The 19,829-nt window shown below is 40.8% G+C and overlaps 1 protein-coding gene across 2 annotated transcripts in view; it reads left to right on the forward strand.

The window, feature by feature from the left end:
- Positions 1 to 19,829, forward strand: part of LOC139749501 (ataxin-3-like) — a 156,545-nt gene that overhangs the window by 71,390 nt on the left and 65,326 nt on the right. For both annotated transcript variants that reach the window (XM_071663431.1, XM_071663434.1), the window contains 3 exons: positions 1,614 to 1,750; positions 11,195 to 11,349; positions 19,268 to 19,374. In XM_071663431.1, the coding sequence (XP_071519532.1) occupies positions 1,614 to 1,750; positions 11,195 to 11,349; positions 19,268 to 19,374 (399 nt within the window). The remainder of the gene's footprint in view (positions 1 to 1,613; positions 1,751 to 11,194; positions 11,350 to 19,267; positions 19,375 to 19,829) is intronic.

The following is a 19,829-nucleotide window of genomic DNA, read 5'->3' on the forward strand; positions in this document are numbered from 1 at the left end:
CCCTGATTCAATCCACTGACAGCACGTCAACCCCGGTATACCACATCGATCCAATTCACTCTATTCCTTGCCCTCCTTTCACCCTCCTGCATGTTCAGGCCCCGATCACACAAAATCTTTTTCACTCCATCTTTCCACCTCCAATTTGGTCTCCCACTTCTCCTCGTTCCCTCCACCTCCGACACGTATATCCTCTTGGTCAATCTTTCCTCACTCATTCTCTCCATGTGCCCAAACCATTTCAAAACACCCTCTTCTGCTCTCTCAACCATGCTCTTTTTATTTCCACACATCTCTCTTACCCTTACGTTACTTACTCGATCAAACCATCTCACACCACACATTGTCCTCAAACATCTCATTTGCAGCACATCCATCCTCCTGCGCACAACTCTATCCATAGCCCACGCCTCGCAACCATACAAAATTGTTGGAACCACTATTCCTTCAAACATACCCATTTTTGCTTTCCGAGATAATGTTCTCGACTTCCACACATTCTTCAAGGCTCCCAGGATTTTCGCCCCCTCCCCCACCCTATGATCCACTTCCGCTTCCATGGTTCCATCCGCTGCCAGATCCACTCCCAGATATCTAAAACACTTTACTTCCTCCAGTGTTTCTCCATTCAAACTTACCTCCCAATTGACTTGACCCTCAACCCTACTGTACCTAATAACCTTGCTCTTATTCACATTTACTCTTAACTTTCTTCTTTCACACACTTTACCAAACTCAGTCACCAGCTTCTGCAGTTTCTCACATGAATCAGCCACCAGCGCTGTATCATCAGCGAACAACAACTGACTCACTTCCCAAGCTCTCTCATCCACAACAGACTTCATACTTGCCCTTCTTTCCAAAACCCTTGCATTCACCTCCCTAACAACCCCATCCATAAACAAATTAAACAACCATGGAGACATCACACACCCCTGCCGCAAACCTACATTCACTTAGAACCAATCACTTTCCTCTCTTCCTACACGTACACATGCCTTACAACCTCGATAAAAACTTTTCACTGCTTCTAACAACTTGCCTCCCACACCATATATTCTTAATACCTTCCACAGAGCACCTCTATCAACTCTATCATATGCCTTCTCCACATCCATAAATGCTACATACAAATCCATTTGCTTTTCTAAGTATTTCTCACATACATTCTTCAAAGCAAACACCTGATCCACACATCCTCTACCACTTCTGAAACCACACTGCTCTTCCCCAATCTGATGCTCTGTACATGCCTTCACCCTTTCAGTCAATAGATTAATGTGAAACAGTTATCATCCGTGCTTAGTCTCCATTTGTGCTACTACCAATATCCCAACTGTATATCGCCTGTAGGTGAGCAATGGTGCTTTCTGTATGCATCTCTGTTGAAGCCACATTATGAATGCCTTGTTTAGTGTTTATTTTGATTAGTGCTTGGTGATCAGGATTACATCTTAGATGCTAATCAAAGTATCTGTACTACATGACTTTCTAAATCTGTGGATCCTATAATTAACTTACAGTTTCTGTCTTCAGGAAGTTAAGTTTAATATAGATTTCATGAATCTTATTTTGTTGATTATCAGTCAAACAGATTATTTTGTATTTTGCAGCAACCTTCAGTAAACATGGATGACAGTGGTATGTTTAGCGTTCAGGTGCTGACCTCCGCTCTGCGGGTGTGGGATCTCTCCTTGGTTCCCTATGCATCAAATAATCCTTTAGCAAGAGCTGCTCGGGGCAATCCCACGTAAGTTGATACAGCACATATTTAGCTACCAAGGCTTATTAAGAGCCTTTACAGCTGGCCCCAGAATCTTTTGTTTGTTTGATTTTAATATTTGGTTTGCATGTAATTGGGGAGGCAGCTGGAAGCTAGTGGAGTTTGAATCTACACATTGTGATTCAGTCTTATACTTTTGATGACAGTAAAGGCATCACAGACACTCAGAGCACGTAGGTTAAAACTAATTGAATTAATGGTTTGACTGAGTATTGCTGATGAATGCATGTTATAGTTCAATCCTTTCTGTTAGTATGTGATGTGACATATATTATGATGTATCACAAAAATGTGTAGTTAATGAACGTTGAAGAATTTTACAGAAAAAATGGCACTGTTATAAAGGGTGAGAGAATAATGTCAACATATCTTATGCATGTTTTAGTGGCAACTAAGTGGAGTGGGAGTAAGAGGCTGGAAATCACTCCAAATGTTGACTATCTGAAAGGGGGAACAGGAGCTGAGAAAGGATTTTTTCTTGAAGACTCATTTGTCTGTTACAGGTGCTACCTTGCTAGGGCTGGAGGGATGAGGTAGTATGAAAAAATTATTAACATTTTCACTCTTGAGCTTGGTCTTTTTATTTGATCTCCATCCTAAGCTTAAATCAGAGAATAAGAAGATTGAAAAAATAATGGCACCTCAATGAATTTTGCTGACTGGAATTACACAAAAATACTTTTCTGACTTTCCTTGTATAAATTACTGTCTCATTTGTGATGGTGCTACTGTCTCTGCCATATATTTTGCAGATGTTATTGTCATGGGAATGGAAACATTTTTCCCCTTTTCCTCCAAGATGACCTTTTCTTCTAATCAGTGGTTCAATCCTCTTTGTTCTAAGGCCATTCAGGCAAGGAATCAGGTGTATTGAGCTTGGTAAAACTCTCCTTCCTCCACCTCCAGTTCAGTATTTACCACTGCCTGTAATCATTGCAAGTATGTTATCCATGAGGCAAAGCATTCCTTTATTCAAAGCAAGTGCAATGACCTCTCCTCACCAGCCACTGATAGGTCTTTCAGGTCTTTAGCTAAGGGTGGTGTTAACATCTGTTTCTCTTTCCTTGAATTTTCTGTTCTGATGGTACTATATCTGTATCTTCCATAGACAAAACAGCTCTTCACCCCTTGACGTTCCCCCTATGAATCCTATGCAACTTCCTGTAATCTTTTTGAACTCCCCCAAAAGAGCCTCACTTCTTTCTCTGGACACACATATGGCCTATGATCTTGAGGGCATTCATTCCCTCATAGTGAAAAAGTATGCTTCTGAACTTGAACCTGTGCTTGGTCATCTGTTCCATTTCAATTAAAAAAGCCAAACTTTTCCTTCTTCATAGAAATGTGTGGATACATCCCATGCTTAACCACTCTAACTATTGTCCTGTTGCTTTGACATCTACCATTTCCAAAGTCTTTGAATCCCTCCTCAGTTCCCATATCTTCTGATATCTTGAATTTCACTGTCTTATCTTTGATCACCAGTTATTATTCCACCAGGCTAGAGCCACTGGTGACATTCTTCCCTATCTTACTATCTTACTATCTTTGGGAATACTATGTAGTTACCCTTGACATATCCAAAGCTTTTGACAGGGTGTGACATCAGATTTTATCTCTAAGCTTCCCTCTTTTGGCCTTCCTCCTGCACTTTGGTCTCTCATATCTAACTTCCTTTTTAGCATAATTCCCCATGGTTGTTATGGATCAGTCTCTGCCATTTTCCATCAACGGTGATATCCATCAAGGTTGTGTCCTGTCACCTACATATTTCTCTTTTTTCATCGATGATTTTCTCTCTCACAAATAACCCAATAAACTTTTATGCAGATGACTCATCATTGCATTCCTCCATATCCTTCAATTATGCTCATTTTACCTTCACTTGATCAGCATCTTATCTTGACACAACTTCCTCAATAAACTCAGACCTGGACAAGGTATCTCAGTGGGGTAGATGAAATCTTGTGAAGTTTAAAGCCCCCAAGACTCAGTTTTTACTCATCTCTCTGTTGAAAACTCCTGACAACTTTCTCCTCTCCTTTGACAGTTTTGTAATTCCACCTCTTGACTCAATGAAAATACTTGGTATTACTGTAACATCCATTCCATGTTGGAAACCTCATGTTATGGAAATAGCCAAGTCTGCTTCTAAGAAATTAGGAGTCTTATTTAGATGTTGAAGTTTCTTTTCTTCTGAGCAGTTTCTCCTTTTATACAAAGGATTGATTAGTCCTTGTATGGAGTACTGCTGTCATGTCCGGAGGGTTCTAACTCTACATCATTTCTTGACAGAGTTTAGTGGAAATGGTCCAACTTATAAACTCTCCCAGGCTAACTTCAGAACTTAATCTGCCTGCCCTACACCACGGTGTTGGCTCTCTTTTGCTGTTCTATAGGTATTACTTTGGTTTTTGCTCCCATGAGCTGGTTGCTTGTGTGCCCCCCCACCACTAGCTACACACATGATATTGGCAAGGTGCTGTGTCGGATGATTTCTGTGTGGCCGTTGGTAACTCTAGGATGGACCAGTTTGATAGCTTAGTCTTTCCCTATACCTGAAAGCTCTGGAGCTCTCTACCCTCTCATGTCTTACTTAATAACAATAACCTGGCACAGTTTAAAAGACAGGTTTTTCACTTCCTCCAAAATTCCTAAATATTTACCCTTGTTTTGTCTCTTCTTTTTCCCTTTTGTAAATCTCCTTATATCCCAAAGAAGGCCTTCCTTGATTTGGACTTTTGTCTGTGACTGGACCTTCCAACTAAAAAAAAAATGTAATACAAGAATGCCCACCAGTGATGCTACTACGTTTGTGAATCAAGAACCATTGCAACACAAACCTCGCCAGGTGGTAGAGTGTCCCGCAGTGTATCGAGACAGACTTCCCCAGAACTTTTTTTAAAGGGGAAGTAAATGTTTATAGTTGTGTTACTGGAGTGATAGTTTTCATACATGGTGCTTTGACAAGAAAATAGTGAAATTGGAAAAAATGTAGCTTAGACATTGAAGCTTATTGATACAGTGGTTAAATTGATGAGAACTACTATTGACATTTGTGTAAATAAATTAAACATTTCCTTTCCATAGCCAGAGGTTGAACCATTATGTGACATTCATTTTTTCATTTCATTTCAAGCTAGAAGTTTCAGTTTTCTAAATTGTTTCTTACATTTTTCACATGTATATATATGTATGTGTGTGTGTGTGTGTATATGTGCGTGTGTGTGTGTATGTGTGTGTAAGTGTATATATATATGTATATTATCCCTGGGGATAGGGGTGAAAGAATACTTCCCACGCATTCCTCGCGTGTCGTAGAAAGCGACTAGAGGGGACGGGAGCGAGGGGCCAGAAATCCTCCCCTCCTTGTATTTTTTAACTTTCTAAAATGGGAAACAGAAGAAGGAGTCACGCGGGGAGTGCTCATCCTCCTCGAAGGCTCAGATTGGGGTGCCTAAATGTGTGTGGATGTAACCAAGATGTGAAAAAAGGAGAGATAGGTAGTATGTTTGAGGAAAGGAACCTGGATGTTTTGGCTCTGAGTGAAACGAAGCTCAAGGGTAAAGGGGAAGAGTGGTTTGGGAATGTCTTGGGAGTAAAGTCAGGGGTTAGTGAGAGGACAAGAGCAAGGGAAGGAGTAGCAGTACTCCTGAAACAGGAGTTGTGGAAGTATGTGATAGAATGTAAGAAAGTAAATTCTTGATTAATATGGGTAAAACTGAAAGTTGATGGAGAGAGATGGGTGATTATTGGTGCATATGCACCTGGGCATGAGAAGAAAGATCATGAGAGGCAAGTGTTTTGGGAGCAGCTGAATGAGTGTGTTAGTGGTTTTGATGCACGAGACCGGGTTATAGTGTTGGGTGATTTGAATGCAAAGGTGAGTAATGTGGCAGTTGAGGGAATAATTGGTATACATGGGGTGTTCAGTGTTGTAAATGGAAATGGTGAAGAGCTTGTAGATTTATGTGCTGAAAAAGGACTGATGATTGGGAATACCTGGTTTAAAAAGCGAGATATACATAAGTATACTTATGTAAGTAGGAGAGATGGCCAGAGAGCGTTATTGGATTACGTGTTAATTGACAGGCGCGCGAAAGAGAGACTTTTGGATGTTAATGTGCTGAGAGGTGCAACTGGAGGGATGTCTGATCATTATCTTGTGGAGGCTAAGGTGAAGATTTGTATGGGTTTTCAGAAAAGAAGAGTGAATGTTGGGGTGAAGAGGGTGGTGAGAGTAAGTGAGCTTGGGAAGGAGACTTGTGTGAGGAAGTACCAGGAGAGACTGAGTACAGAATGGAAAAAGGTGAGAACAATGGAAGTAAGGGGAGTGGGGGAGGAATGGGATGTATTTAGGGAATCAGTGATGGATAGCACAAAAGATGCATGTGGCATGAGAAGAGTGGGAGGTGGGTTGATTAGAAAGGGTAGTGAGTGGTGGAATGAAGAAGTAAGAGTATTAGTGAAAGAGAAGAGAGAGGCATTTGGACGATTTTTTGCAGGGAAAAAATGAAATTGAGTGGGAGACGTATAAAAGAAAGAGACAGGAGGTCAAGAGAAAGGTGCAAGAGGTGAAAAAAAGGGCAAATGAGAGTTGGGGTGAGAGAGTATCATTAAATTTTAGGGAGAATAAAAAGATGTTCTGGAAGGAGGTAAATAAAGTGCGTAAGACAAGGGAGCAAATGGGAACTTCAGTGAAGGGCGCAAATGGGGAGGTGATAACAAGTAGTGGTGATGTGAGAAGGAGATGGAGTGAGTATTTTGAAGGTTTGTTGAATGTGTTTGATGATAGAGTGGCAGATATAGGGTGTTTTGGTCGAGGTGGTGTGCAAAGTGCGAGGGTGAGGGAAAATGAGTTGGTAAACAGAGAAGAGGTAGTAAAAGCTTTGCGGAAGATGAAAGCCGGCAAGGCAGCAGGTTTGGATGGTATTGCAGTGGAATTTATTAAAAAAGGGGGTGACTGTATTGTTGACTGGTTGGTAAGGTTATTTAATGTATGTATGACTCATGGTGAGGTGCCTGAGGATTGGCGGAATGCGTGCATAGTGCCATTGTACAAAGGCAAAGGGGATAAGAGTGAGTGCTCAAATTACAGAGGTATAAGTTTGTTGAGTATTCCTGGCAAATTATATGGGAGGGTATTGATTGAGAGGGTGAAGGCATGTACAGAGCATCAGATTGGGGAAGAGCAGTGTGGTTTCAGAAGTGGTAGAGGATGTGTGGATCAGGTGTTTGCTTTGAAGAATGTATGTGAGAAATACTTAGAAAAGCAAATGGATTTGTATGTAGCATTTATGGATCTGGAGAAGGCATATGATAGAGTTGATAGAGATGCTCTGTGGAAGGTATTAAGAATATATGGTGTGGGAGGCAAGTTGTTAGAAGCAGTGAAAAGTTTTTATCGAGGATGTAAGGCATGTGTACGTGTAGGAAGAGAGGAAAGTGATTGGTTCTCAGTGAATGTAGGTTTGCGGCAGGGGTGTGTGATGTCTCCATGGTTGTTTAATTTGTTTATGGATGGGGTTGTTAGGGAGGTGAATGCAAGAGTTTTGGAAAGAGGGGCAAGTATGAAGTCTGTTGGGGATGAGAGAGCTTGGGAAGTGAGTCAGTTGTTGTTCGCTGATGATACAGTGCTGGTGGCTGATTCATGTGAGAAACTGCAGAAGCTGGTGACTGAGTTTGGTAAAGTGTGTGAAAGAAGAAAGTTAAGAGTAAATGTGAATAAGAGCAAGGTTATTAGGTACAGTAGGGTTGAGGGTCAATTCAATTGGGAGGTGAGTTTGAATGGAGAAAAACTGGAGGAAGTGAAGTGTTTTAGATATCTGGGAGTGGATCTGGCAGCGGATGGAACCATGGAAGCGGAAGTGGATCTTAGGGTGGGGGAGGGGGCGAAAATCCTGGGAGCCTTGAAGAATGTGTGGAAGTCGAGAACATTATCTCGGAAAGCAAAAATGGGTATGTTTGAAGGAATAGTGGTTCCAACAATGTTGTATGGTTGCTAGGCGTGGACTATGGATAGAGTTGTGCGCAGGAGGATGGATGTGCTGGAAATGAGATGTTTGAGGACAATGTGTGGTGTGAGGTGGTTTGATCGAGTAAGTAACGTAAGGGTAAGAGAGATGTGTGGAAATAAAAAGAGCGTGGTTGAGAGAGCAGAAGAGGGTGTTTTGAAATGGTTTGGTCACATGGAGAGAATGAGTGAGGAAAGATTGACCAAGAGGATATATGTGTCAGAGGTGGAGGGAACGAGGAGAAGAGGGAGACCAAATTGGAGGTGGAAAGATGGAGTGAAAAAGATTTTGTGTGATCGGGGCCTGAACATGCAGGAGGGTGAGAGGAGGGTAAAGAATAGAGTGAATTGGAGCGATGTGGTATACCGGGGTTGACGTGCTGTCAGTGGATTGAATCAAGGCATGTGTATGGGGGTGGGTTGGGCCATTTCTTTCGTCTGTTTCCTTGCGCTACCTCGCAAACGCGGGAGACAGCGACAAAGCAAAAAAAAAAAAAAAAGAATGCCCCCGTACCATCTTTCTTGCTTACCCATGTTTGCTTAGGTATTCCCAATCATCAGTCCTTTTTCAGCATGCAACTTCACTAATTGTTCACTATTCCTAACCACCTTAGTACTCCATGGCCCCCAATTATAGTCAGTTGCCACATTATTCAATCTCACATTTAAATCACCCTTCACTAATACTTGATCTCAAGCATCAGAACTACTGCCACACTCACTCAGCTTCTTCCAAAACACTTTTTTCCTGTCCACCTACGACAGGAATACCTATTTAAAAAAGAGGGACATACACAAATATATATGTATGTGAGTAATCCAGTAATGACATTTGGATTACATACTAATTGACAGACATGCAAAACAGAGACTTTTGTATGTGAATGTGCTGAGAGGGGCAGTTGGTGTGATGTCTGTGCATTTCCTTGTCGAGGTGAGGGTCACTGAATATTTGGAAAGATTTTGGAAAATAGGAAATGTTATGGGTGAGAAGAGAGTGGTGAATGTAACTGAGGTTGTAAAAGATACATGTGAAAAAATACTAGGAAGATTGAGTTTATTATAGCAATAGGTGATAGTAAATGAAGCTAGGATAGTGGGTGAGAAATGGGAGGTATTTAGAGAAGCAGTGCTGACATGTGTGAAAGAAGGATGTGGCATGTGTAAAATGGGAGATGGGCAGTTAAGAGAGGGTAATGATTGGTGGTATGACAAAGTAGATTGATAGGGAAAGAGAGATTAGAGATGCATATAGGCATTAATTACAGAGAAGTGCAAATGATTGGGAGATGTATAAGAGAAAGCCGCAGGTGATCAGGAGAAAGGTGCAGAGGTTGAAAAAGAAGGCAAGTGAGAGATAACAATAAACTTCATGGTGAATAAGATGTTTTTGGAAGGAGGTTAATAGCGTGAGAAAAACAAGAGAGCAAATGGGAATGTCAGTAAAGTGAGTAAATGGGGAAGTGGTGACAGGGAGTGATGATGTAAGTGTTGTGGTGTTGAAAGCTTTGCATGAGATAAATTGTGATAAATCATTTGGAGTGGATGGTATTGCAGTTGAATTTCCTGAGAGAGGGTGTGATTGTGTTGACTGGTTAGTTAGGATTTTGAATGTATTGATCATGGTGGAGTGCCTGAGGATTGGCAGAATGCATGTATAGCACCAATGTATAAAGGCAATGGGGAGAAAGGTGAGTATTCAGAATATAGGGGTATAAGTTTGTTGAGTGTATCTGGTAAGTTGTATGGGAGAGTAGTGATTGAGAGGGTGAAGGTATGTACAAAGAATCAGATTAGGGAGGAACAATATGATTTCATAAGTGGTAGGGGATGTGTTGATCAGGTGATTGATTTAAAGGATATATGCGAAAAATACTTAAAGCAACAGAAGGATTTGTTTGTGGCACTTGGCTCTGGTGAAAGCATATTATAGGGTTGGTAACAATGCCTTTTGGAAGGTCTTTTAAATATCTGGTTTGGAAGACTACTAGAATAATTAAGAACTTCTGTCAAGAGTTTAAGGTATGTGTATGAGTAAGAAGAGAGGAGACTGAGTGGTTCTGGGTGAAGGGTGGTTTGTGATGTCACTGTGGCTGTTTAATTTGTTTGTGGATGGGGTGGCATGGGATGCAAATGGAAGTCTTGGAGAGAGATGTAAGCATGCATTCTATAGGGAACAAGGGGGCCTGGGGAGTGAGCCAGTTGTTTGCTGATGACATAGCACCTGTGGGAGATTTGAGAGAGAAATTGCAAAAGTTGGTGACTGAGTTTAGGGATGTGTGTAAAAGGGAAGTTGAGAGTAAATTAAATGAAAGCAAGATCATTAAGTTAAGCAGGTTAGTGGGACAGGTTAGTTAGGGTATGAGTTTGAAAATGGTAAATGTGGAGGAAGTAAGGTGTTTTAGATCCTTGAGAGTGGACACTGCAGCAAATGGAGCCATGGAAGTGGAAGTGAGTCATCAGGTGGGAAAGGGGGTAAAGGTTATGGAAGCACTGAAGAATTTGTGGGAAGAAAGGTCAATATCTGGAAGGGTGAAAATAGGTAAATTTAAAGTTATATGAGTCCCAAGGATGATGTATGGATGTGAAGCATGGGCTATTGATGAGGATTTGCTGAGGTGGTTGGATTTTTTTTGGAGATGAAATGCTTGAGGACTGTATGTTGTGTGAAGTAAATTGGCTGAGTTAATAATGATATGGTAAGAGAAAGTTATGGTAAAAAAAAGTGTTGTGAAGAGAGCTGAAGAGAGTGTACTGAGATGATTTGGATATATGAAGAAAATGAACAAGGAGAGGTTGAAAAGAGGATATTTGTATCTAGAAATGAGAGGAAAAGGAGAAGGGGAGACCAGATTGGAGATGGAAGGATGGAGTAAAAGTGGATTCTGAGTGACTGGGACCTGAACATGCCGGATGGTGAAAGGCGTGCATGGGTTAGATAAGATTGGAATGATATGGTGTTCAGAGGTGAACGTGCTGTCAGTAGACAGAACCAGGGCATGTGAAGTGGCTGGAGTAAATAATGGAAAAGTCTGTAGGGCCTGGTTTTATAGGGCCTGTGGTTTTGGTGCATTTTACATGACAGCTAGAGAATATATGCATGCAAATGTGACATTTCTTCATCTGTTCCTGACACTACCTTGTGAATACAGGAAATCGCAAACAAGTATGAAAAAATGATAATAGATAATAATTATATCTGAAATGGACATAAAGTTATAGTATTCAGAGGTTTTAGTACATTAGTTTTAAAGGACAACTGAGAATGGGTTGTTGATACTGATGAATAACATATTTTTGTGGGATCTCATTGAAATATGAAAGTCTATGTAAAACTGGAATTGTTCACCTACAGCTACTTGGATCACAGCATCATTTTGATCTTTTTTTATTCACAGAGAACAACAGGCATATATTTGCAACTTCAAGGAACATTGGCTCACGGTACGCAAACTGGGCCATCAGTGGTTTAATCTCAACAGTCTCCTAACTCATCCTGAGCTCATCTCCAGTACCTATTTGTCACTTTTCTTGACACAGCTCCAGCATGAAGGTTAATATGAACATATTTGTGAATTGGATTACAGTATTGTACCTCCTGTAATTATCATATTAACTCTTTTGTTTATTCGTTTAGCCTAATGGGTATGTTTGAAGGAATAGTAGTTCCAACACTATTATATTTTTGCGAGGTATGAGCTATAGATAGGGTTGTACAGAGGAGGGTGGAGGTGTTGGAAATGAAATGTTTTAGGACAGTATGTGGTGTGAGGTGGTTTGATTGAGTAAGGAATGAAAGATTAAGAGAGATGTATGGTAATGAAAAGAGTGTGGTTGAGAGAGCAGAATAGGGTATGTTGAGATGGTTTGGACATGTGAAGCAACTGAGTGAGGAGAGGTTGACAAAGAGGATATGTGTATCAGAAGTGGAGGTAACCAAGAGAGCAGGGAGACCAAATTGGAGATGGAATGATGGAGTGTAAAAGATTTTGAGTGACTGGGGTCTAAATATGCAGAATGGTGAAACATGTGCTTGGAATAGAATGAATTGAAATGATGTGGTATACTGGGATTGACATGCTGTCAGTGGACTGAATCAGGGCATGTGAAGCATCCAGGGTAAACCATGGAAAGGTATGTGGGGCCTAGCTGTGGATAGGGAACTGTGATTTCAGTGCATTACACAAGACAGCTAGAGAATGGATGTGAGTGGATGTGGCCTTTCTTTTTGTGTTCCAGGCATTACATCAGTAATGTGGGAAATTGCGATCATCTATGAAAAAAATGCATGCTGTTGCACCCTAACCCTAGGCCGTCAGTATACCTCTCCCCACAGTTCCAGATACCTGTCATCAAAAAGTATCATAACTTCATCAGGAGCTGCAACTGCATGGAGGGTATCACCTCCACTGCACATCACTGTCATCAGTTAGAGATCATTCAAAACATTGGAAATGCAGCAACCACTCAGACAGCAGCCCTAAAAACCCATCCCATCCCACCCCTGTCCAGCACAGATACTCAACAGACATCAGAACACTCCTATAGACAAATCATTTTACTTATAGAACCCAGCAACAGACTAATCTCATTGTAGCTTATTGCCAGTGGCAGTAAAAACAAACAAACAAATACTCAACCTACTCAGAGATCACAACTTCTGCATAGCATTCATCTAAGAAATCAGATTAACATCCAGGTCTTCCCTCCCACCTGTCTTTAGCTACTCAACTGTAAGAGAGGACAGACAATAAATACGAGGAGAAGGACTCATAACATTTGTCCATCAAACCATGCCATACTTGAGCACCACTGACACCACAAAACAACTTACAGACAACATAAGCACTCTAGAAATACAAGCCATAAAAATGAAACTTCACAGTACCAACTACCGTATGATTAACATCGACATCCCTTCGCCCTCCACATTTCCCCCAAGATATACTCCCTAGCTGCAGAATGGATTCAATTAACAACAACCCTCTTCTGCACAGTACTGGTTGCAATAGACATTTGCAGAGTATATGACATTGTCCCCTGACATAATCCTCTCACAAAAATTATTAAACATCACCCTACACAATACTGATAAAGAGTGATTGGCCAATTTTATAGTCGGAGACTCATAGTGGTTTCACCTCAAAAACACTAGAACTGTACAGTGAAGTTCACCAAGGAGAAGTTCTTTCTCCAACTGTCATCAGTCTCTTCTCCCTTCCTACATGCCCTCCCATTACCTCAGGCAAACTTTAACATGAAAGTCCTTTCATATGCAGATGTTCTCACACTTGCATCACAACACACTAACACCACAGTAACATCAAACATGCAGTACTACATTACACACTTGGAACAATGGCTCACCCAAAACAGCATGTTTGCATCTCTACAGATGTCTTCAGTTACTCTTTGAACCCCAGATGGGTATGAATCTGGCTCACACCCATCAGTCACCATAAATGGACAGTCTCTCCTACTGAACAAAACATCAACAATTCTAGGCATCACATATGAAACACTCAAGACATTCACTTCCCACATCATTAACATGAACACAAAAGTAATACACAAATTAGATTTCTTCAGAAGACTAACTGGCACCAGATGTGGACTAGTAAAAGAACCTCTCCCAGTCTCATGCAAACAATTCATGTGCTCCATTTTAAACATGCCACACCTACCCGATCCTCCAACCTCTTGAAAACAATTATAACAAAGCTCCAAACCACTTAAAGTAGTGTACTCAGAACAATCACCAGCTTCTTAGCAACTACAAACACCCAGTGCCTTCACAATGAAACAAAGATCCTCTCAATACAGTTCCACCTCACTATGCTTAGTCTTCAGTTCTATTCTCCTTTTCCACATCCAGGCCCCACAAAACTTTCCATAGCTTACACCAGATGCTTCATGTGCCCTGGTTCAATCCATTGACAGCACATCAATCCTGGTATACCACATCGTTCCAATTCACTCTATTCCTTGCACGCCTTTCACCCTCCTGCATGTTCAGGCCCCAATCGCTCAAAATCTCTTTCACTCCTTCCTTCCACCTCCAATTTAGTCTCCCACTTCTTGTTCCCTCCACCTCTGACACATATATATATCCTCTTTGTCAATCTTTCCTCACTCATTCTCTCCATGTGACCAAACCTTTCAATACACCCTCTTCTGCTCTCTCAACCACACTCTTTTTATCAAGTATAATGATGATAAGTGGAGTGAATCAGGGCATGTGAAGCGTCTGGGGTAAACCATGGAAAGCTGTGTAGGTATGTATATTTGCGTGTGTGGACGTATGTATATACATGTGTATGGGGGGGGGGGTTGGGCCATTTCTTTCGTCTGTTTCCTTGCGCTACCTCGCAAACGCGGGAGACAGCGACAAAGTATAATAAAAAAATGAAAAATATGATATATTTATTTATTTATGTATTATACTTAATTGCTGTTTCCCTCATCAACGAGGTAATGCCAGGAAACAGACGAAGAATTGCTCAACCACTCATAACACATATATATATATACATACATATCCATACATGCAGGTATACATACATATACATATCAACATATACATATACAGAATGCATGCATAGTGCCATTGTACACAGGCAAAGGGGACAAAGGTGAGTGTTCAAATTACAGAGGCATAAGTTTGTTGAATATTCGTGGGAAATTATATGGGAGGGTATTGATTGAGAGGGTCAAGGTATGTACAGAGCACCAGATTGGGGAAGAGCAGTGTGATTTCAGAAGTAGTAGAGGATGTGTGGATCAAGTGTTTGCTTTGAAGAATATATTTTGAGAAATACCTAGAAAAATAGATGGATTTGTATGTAGCATTTATGGATGTGGAGGAAGGATATGATAGGGTAGATAGAGATGCTTTGTGGAAAGGTTTAAGAGTGTATGGTGTGGGAGGTTAATTGTTACAAGCATTGAAAAGCTTTTACCAAGATGTAAGGCATGTGTATGGGTAGGAAGAGAAAGCGATTGGTTCCCAGTGAACGTTGGTTTGCAGCAGGGGTGCATGATGTCTCCATGGTTGTTTAATTTGCTCATGGATTGGGTGGTTAGGGAGGTGAATGCAAGAGTTTTGGAGAGAGGGGCAAGTATGCAGTCTGTTGTGAATGAGAGGGCTTGGGAAGTGAGTTAGCTGCTGTTTGCTGATGATACAGCACTGGTGGCTGATTCAGGTGAGAAACTCTAGAGGTTGGTGACTGAGTTTGGTAAAGTGTGTGAAAGGAGAAAGTTGAGAGTAAATTTGAATAAGAACAAGGTTATTATGTTCAGTAAAGTTGAGGGACAAGTTAATTGGGAGGTAAGTTTGAATGGAGAAAATCTGGAGGAAGTGAAGTGTTTTAGATATCTGGGAGTGGACTTAGCAGTGGATGGAACCATGGAAGTGGAAGTGAGTCACTGGGTGGGGAAGGGGGCAAAGGTTCTGGGAGCATTGAAGAAAATGTGGAAGGCGAGAACTTTATCTCAGAGAGCAAAAATGGATATGTTTGAAGGAATAGTGGTTCCAACAAAGTTATATGGTTATGAGGCATGGGCTATAGATACGATTGTGCGGAGGAGGGTGGATGTGTTGGAAATGAAATGTTTGAGGACAATATGTGGTGTGAGATGGTTTGATCGTGTAAGTAATGAAAGAGTAAGAGAGGTTTGTGGTATTAAAAAGAGTTTGGTTGAGAGAGCAGAAGAGGTTTGGACACATGGAGAGAATGAGTAAGGAAAGATTGACAATTAGGATATATATGTCAGAGGTGGAGGGAACAAGAAGTGGGAGACCAAATTGGAGGTGGAAGGATGGAGTGAAAAAGATTTTGAGTGATCGGGGCCCGAACATACAGGAAGGTGAGAGGTATGCAAGGAATAGAGTGAATTGGAACGATGTGGGATACTGGGGTCGATTTGCTGTCAATTGACTGAGCCAGGGCTTGTAAAGCATCTGGGGTAAACCATGGAAAGGTCTGTGGGGTCTGGATGTTGATAGGGAGCCGTGGTTTCGGTGCATTACACATATCAGCTAGAGACTGAGTTTGAACGAATGTGGCCTTTTTGTCTTTTCCTGGTGCTACCTATGGGAAACTGGGGGTAATGATACTGCTTACTGTGGGTGGAATAGCGACAGGAATGGATGAAGGCAAGAAAGTATGAATATATACATGTGTATATTTGGATATGTATGTATGTATATATCTGTGTATGTATATGTGCGTTTATGTATATATATGTGAATATGAGTGGATGGGCCATTCTTTGCTGTTTCCTGGTGCTACCTTGCTGAAGCGGGAAACAGCGATGAAGTATAATAAGAAAAATAAAATATATGTGAAGTTGAATATATAGGGGATAGGGGATTAAGAATACTTCCCACGTATTCCCTTCGTGTCGTAGAAGGCAACTAAAAGGGGAGGGAGCGGGAGGCTGGAAATCCTCCCCTCTCGTTTTTTTTTTTTTTTTTTTTTTTTTTTTTTCCCAAAAGAAGGAACAGAGAATTGGGCCAGGTGAGGGTATTCCCTCAAAGGCCCAGTCCTCTGTTCTTAACGCTACCTCGCTAATGCGGGAAATGGCGAATAGTTTGAAAGAAAAAAAGAATATATATATATATATATATATATATATATATATATATATATATATATATATATATATTTTTTTTTTTTTTTTTTTTTCATACTATTTGCCATTTCCCGCGTTAGCGAGGTAGCGTTAAGAACAGAGAACTGGGTCTTAGAGGGAATATCCTCACCTGACCCCCTTCTCTGTTGCTTCTTTTGGAAAATTAAAAAAAAACAAGAAAGGGGAGGATTTCCAGCCACCCGCTCCCTCCCCTTTTAGTCGCCTTCTACGACACGCAGGGAATACGTGGGAAGTATTCTTTCTCCCCTATCCCCAGGGAAAATATATATATATATATATATATATATATATATATTTATATTTTGCTTTGTCGCTGTCTCCCGCATGAGCGAGGTAGCGAAAGGAAACAGACGAAAGAATGGCCCAACCCACCCACATACACATGTATATACACACACGTCCACACATGCACATATACATACCTATACATCTCATTGTATACATATATATACACACACAGACATATACATATATACACATGTACATAATTCATACTTGCTGCCTTTATTCATTCCCATCGCCACCCCACCACACATGAAATAACAACCACCTCCCCCTCATGTGTGCGAGGTAGCGCTAGGAAAAGACAACAAAGGCCACATTTGCTCACACTCAGTCTCTAGCTGTCATATAATAATGCACCGAAACCACAGCTCCTTTTCCACATCCAGGCCCCACAGAACTTTCCATGGTTTACCCCAGACACTTCACATGCCCTGGTTCAATCCATTGACAGCATGTTGACCCCGGTATACCACATCATTCCAATTCACTCTATTCCTTGCACACCGTTCACCCTCCTGCATGTTCAGGCCCCGATCACTCAAAATCTTTTTCACTCCATCTTTCCACCTCCAATTTGGTCTCCCACTTCTCCTCGTTCCCTCCACCTCTGACACATATATCCTCTTGGTCAATCTTTCCTTACTCATTCTCTCCATGTGACCAAACCATTTCAAAACACCCTCTTCTGCTCTCTCAACTACACTCTTTTTATTACCACACATCTCTCTTACCCTATTATTACTTACTCGATCAAACCACCTCACACCACATACTGTCCTCAAACACCTCATTTCCAGCACATCCACCCTCCTGCGCACAACTCTATCCATAGCCCACGCCTCGCAACCATATAACATTGATGAAACCACTATTCCTTCAAACATACCCATTTTTGCTTTCCGAGATAATGTTCTCGGCTTCCACACATTCTTCAACGCTCCCAGAAATTTCGCCCCCTCCCCCACCCTATGATTCACTTCCACTTCCATGGTTCCATACGCTGCCAAATCCACTCCCAGATATCTAAAACACTTCACTTCCTCCAGTTTTTCTCCATTCAAACTTACCTCCCAGTTGACTTGTCCCTCAACCCTACTTAATTAGGAGTTCATACAATTTTATTTAATGTGTAATTTTTCTGTACATGCAACATGACATGTTTCATGGAGACAATCCTCCTCACCACGTTCATGAATATGCAGGAGGTTGAAAGATGTGCAGGGAACAAAGTGAATTGGAATGATGTGGTATACTGGGGTCGACGTGCTGTCAGTGGACTGAACCAAGGCTTGTGAAGTGTCTAGGGTAAACCATTGAAAGGTCTGAGGGGCCCGATTGTGGATAGGGACATCTTGAGAATGGACATGAGCAGATGCATGCTTTATTTGTCTGTCCCTGGCGCTACCTTGCTCTATGGGAAACTGTTATCAAGTATGAAAAAAATATGGTATATGCAGAAAGATTATGAAAACCCTTGTTTTTTTTCTTATAAATAAAAGTTAAGTTTTAGTATTTTAAGAAAAAACAGTATATATTAAACTGGCTAATCCTAAGTACCAACTGTGTGGATACAGTGATTGGTGCCACAGACAAGGTGAGTTCTAAGAAAAGGCATACAGCTGCCCACTGTTGTCACTTGTGGGTTACTGGGACTTCCAGACAGCTCGTGATTTGTCCTTAGTTTTGGTTGCCACCTTGGGCTAGCCAGCAGAGCCTACAATGCATGCAGAATTTTACTTACGATGGAAATGTATGTGCTTAAGTTGATGCCAGTAGCACTGAAAAAGTAAGTTGATGATGAATATCCTTGTCTCAAGAATTATGAGGTGGCAGGTTGGTACCCATGTGATGGCCAGTAGGACAATGACATTAATGTGAAGTAAGGGTAGCTGATTGATCATTGAACAGACCTTGACCAAACTAGCAGGAAGCTAGTACACCACATACTTGGTTAGTGAGGAGTGAGAAGATTTTACCTTACCAGAAGACAGGAGGTAAAAGATTTCAAGCCATGGGGATTTTGCAGATTTTTTCAGACTTGTAGGACTTTACTTGAGAGAGTTTTTCATTCTTCAATAATTACTTTTTTTTCATTAGAACTTGGGAGTTATGATTATTGAGAATATCAGTTTTAAATAAAAGTATCATTTAGTTATTGAAACCTCCGGGAATTTTTCTTGCAGTACAAAATGATGAGACTCCCCTAGGGATGTTAAACATGCTGTTATGTATGAACATGAAGAGAGAAACTAGCATTTATTAGGTTGGTATATATCACCCCTCATAAAAGATGAACCAACGTAATTGTTTGTGTCTTTTCAGTAGTTTGCATATCTCTGCATGATTTGAATTGTTGCCAGTTGATTCTGAATTACTGAGGTACAATAAGTTTGGAATTAGATAGTTTATATTCCCTGATTATAAGAAATAGTTTAACAGATGAACTATTGATATTCTGTATATATAAGATTATTCTGTAATTTTCATCATTTTTTTAATCATAGTTCAGTAATTTTTCTTTTGCATCATAGGTTATTCAATATTTGTAGTAGATGGCCAGCTACCTCCATCTGAGGCTGATGAGACTCTGCGCCTTCACCCAGCACAGCAAACCACTAGGCCCAGATTGCTCTCTGAGGTACTGCCTCTTGTGTTTTGTAAATTAAGTTTTCACATTTATGTAGACAGAAGGTGACTTCTACAATTGTGTCATAACTAAACCAGCGTTCAGACCACCAGGTATGGAGTTCAGGATACCAGCCGAAAAGGGTTGTTTACCAACAGAGTAGAAGAATGCAAATACAATACTTCTCTTAAAAAGAAGTGGCCAAAAAGTAACAGTGAACTACAAATATGTGCTACTTGCAAGCATAGTCTGCCAGCTACTGAACATGATGATCAAGAAGTTGATTGTTACTTAGGCAGTTAGAAATTGATCTGGTGACAGTTAGCATAGCACAAACAGTCTCTAAGCCTTGTACACAAAGTTGAGAACCATCTTTGAAAAGAGATGTATTTGTATTCTTGGACTGCCAGAAGTTCTTTGATACTATCCATCACAGAAGATTAATAAAGAAGTTGGAGTTCAAGCAA

Source organism: Panulirus ornatus, chromosome 7 (assembly GCF_036320965.1).
Source record: "Panulirus ornatus isolate Po-2019 chromosome 7, ASM3632096v1, whole genome shotgun sequence".
Lineage (NCBI taxonomy): Eukaryota > Metazoa > Arthropoda > Malacostraca > Decapoda > Palinuridae > Panulirus > Panulirus ornatus.